This window comes from Nelumbo lutea, chromosome 6, assembly GCF_056320005.1.
Source record: "Nelumbo lutea isolate HS-2025 chromosome 6, American lotus-T2T, whole genome shotgun sequence".
NCBI classification, from domain to species: Eukaryota; Viridiplantae; Streptophyta; class Magnoliopsida; order Proteales; family Nelumbonaceae; genus Nelumbo; species Nelumbo lutea.
Window position 1 is genome coordinate 25,298,436 of NC_142689.1, and position 2,932 is coordinate 25,301,367.

The following is a 2,932-nucleotide window of genomic DNA, read 5'->3' on the forward strand; positions in this document are numbered from 1 at the left end:
TTTTTCACACAAAAAAAAAAAAGCCTTGATATGTTTGGGAGTGTTTCTGTCACGTAGGCAATGAACAACACTAATGTTGTTTGGTAAGGTAATTTTCACCATCGTTTTTCATGTATGTGCACACATTACTCCGTATGATGTTGTTGGATTAGATCAACAACATCAACATGAATAATGGCATCATATTCAATGGTTGTGAGTGATCCAATCACCTATTACTACAAACAATAGTTAAATGCTTCAAAAAGAAATTTCAGATAATCAATAAGTATCAGTTAAAATGTCTAACAATGTCTCCATTTGTCCATCAAGTTTGATAATAACATATTCATCCTATTTAATGAGCTTCAAGACTAGTAAGATAATTATTAGCCAACCCAAATTAGAACACAAACTAAGCTACAACTATAACAAGTGAAGAGTGCAAAATATCCTTTGTTTTGATGTGGTTGTCTGGTAGATGAAATATGTTGGATAACTTCAGCCCTAGGTGCTGCTCTATGGTGGATTCTACCATATTCATCTATCCATACAAGTGAACCCCTATGGTTACCCCTTAATGGGAAACATAAAAACCATCACCCATAATTAGTTTTCGTCATTGCCATATGTAGTGTCATCTCCTCTTTACCACAAAAGCAGTTTGATAAGAATATCCCATCAATCATTTCTGCATGAATAACTTGTATAGTAAACACCCAATGATGATCAACAAGTGAGCATAAAAATGCATAAACTTAAAATATATGAAGTAGTAAAGAAGTTCAATCCATAACAAATATAAAACTCATCGCAGCTTGAATTCCAACATCTTAATTTGAATCCTAACATCAGGTTTCACATGTTTTGGCATAAGCCACAAATCTATGTAACTTGTCGGGTAGACCTTTGGTACTTCTCCCATATCTCAAAAGCATTTGGTCTCTAACCATGTCTATATCTCTATTCGAACCCGGTGCAGTTGCAGCGTGCTCTTCACCATCATCATCGCCACTTGAACCATCATCATCTGAGTCATTTTCATAACCCTCTACACACTCATCTATGTGTTTATCCTTACGCGCCTCTTGTTTTATGAAGTTGTATATTATAAAACATGACATTACAAGAAGTCGTTGGAACTCTAATTAGTAGTATGACATGTTATCCAAGATGGGAAATTTATTCTTCAAAATCCCAAAGCAACGTTCAATGACATTACGCAGTGAAAAATGAGTATAGTTGAAAAGGTCTTCCTTGGATATAAATCTACCAAAATGTCTCTTAAACTCACTAAGGTAGTACCGTTCACCAGAGTATGGGGCAAGGAAATCGGGAGCATTAGCATATCTAGAATCAACAAGGTAGTACTTTCCTACATTGAATTCCATATGTGAGGACACACAAATGATGAAGACAACTGATAAAGGTCAACTCTGAGGAATGTCTACTACATCTGGTGGTGGTTTGGGAAACCCTACATTGGGCCTACCAAATGCTTCTGCCAATATCCTTAAATCGTGTGTTGATCCTTCCCATCCCATATATACAAAGACAAAGAACATATTAAAATCACAAACAGCCAAAACATTTGTCATACAAACCTTCTTCCTTCCTCTATACATTATTTGTTCAGCAACTGGGACACTAGATGATACATGTGTACCATCTATAACCCCCACACAATCCTAATCACAATTATGAACATAGTTAGAACAACAAATGTGGAGAGAATTAATATAGACTATGAAGTGTAGTTACCTTGAACATTGGGTAATATCTCTTAGATTTCTTCATAAATGGTTGAACTTCTATGAATGCAGGTGGCCTTATGAGCTCTTTCCTTATTTTGAAAATTGTATATTGTACATGTGTATTGATGGTACATGAAGAATGTTGGAATCGCTCACCCATCAGGTGATTCCTCTCATTATGACCAATTGTGAGGAGGAAGAATGCAAGTGACTCCTCGATGGTGGTATTCCTAGTGTTCTTCAAAACTCCTCTCACCGTAAGTAGGGAGGCCAGGTTTTTAAAAGCATGTTGTTTCATCCTAAATGAATTGTAGCATCTATCTGCATGTTCTAAGTCATTAAGGACTTTTATCCACACATAAGCATGTCCGGTCAAAGAAGAAGTCATGCAACGTTGCCTTCTTGTTTGTGGACAATACAAGTGTAGTATGCAGAAAGTCATAATAAAGTTTATCATTTCCTCATCATCATCATCTGAATCAATGGTATGCCTTTTTCATCGATACTGATAAGGATCCATAGAATATTGTTATATGACAAAATACAACATTATAATTAATGAAATCAAAATAAACATCTGAAACCATGGTTATAGCTAGCATATAATCATGTAAATACCAACAAGTAACAAAAAGTTTCATCTGTCTAAATGGGAATGCATATAAGCATTAGAGGTCATCACCCATTACCAAAAATGAAAATAAAAAAAAAATACCATCATTCCAAAAAGTGTTTAGATTCAACCAAGTACAAAATGAAAGGAAAAGTCTTGTAGAAATCATGGGTTTGATGGTTCATCGCTCAATCCATGGAACCAAAAACTCCTAACATTTGTAGGCATAGCAATGAAAGTGTTCATCCACTTCTCTTCCATAAACAACTTGGTTGCCTTGAAATAGCATGTTGGAGATAATTTCTCAACCTAAAATATGAAATTAAGGATTTCAATGTATTCCTCTATTTCCTCATTCTCATTAGCCTTGTCAAGTCTATCCCTTTCTAGATTTCTTTCTTTCTCCATTTCTCGAATCTTTGACCTCTCTTATTTTATCAATCTTTCCTTCTGTACTACAATCTCCTTCTCCATTTCCATTTGTTGCTGCTTATTGATATCCCATGAGCTTTTCTTTTCTAATAGTTCAAGTTTCTTCTTGTTGGACTCTACTCATGAATTAATCATTAAATCAAGTCTGGGTGGA

General features: G+C 35.1%; 1 protein-coding gene across 1 annotated transcript; it reads right to left on the minus strand.

Annotated features, from left to right (window-relative positions):
• Positions 1-830: 830 nt before the first annotated feature.
• Positions 831-2,121, minus strand: LOC148848031 (uncharacterized). Its single transcript, XM_088951303.1, has 4 exons — positions 1,741-2,121; positions 1,472-1,667; positions 1,187-1,354; positions 831-1,066 (listed from the first exon to the last, which is right to left on the minus strand). Exons 1-4 carry the CDS (start codon positions 2,119-2,121, stop codon positions 831-833), a joined length of 981 nt encoding a protein of 326 aa, XP_088807429.1.
• Between the last annotated feature and the right edge of the window lie 811 nt (positions 2,122-2,932).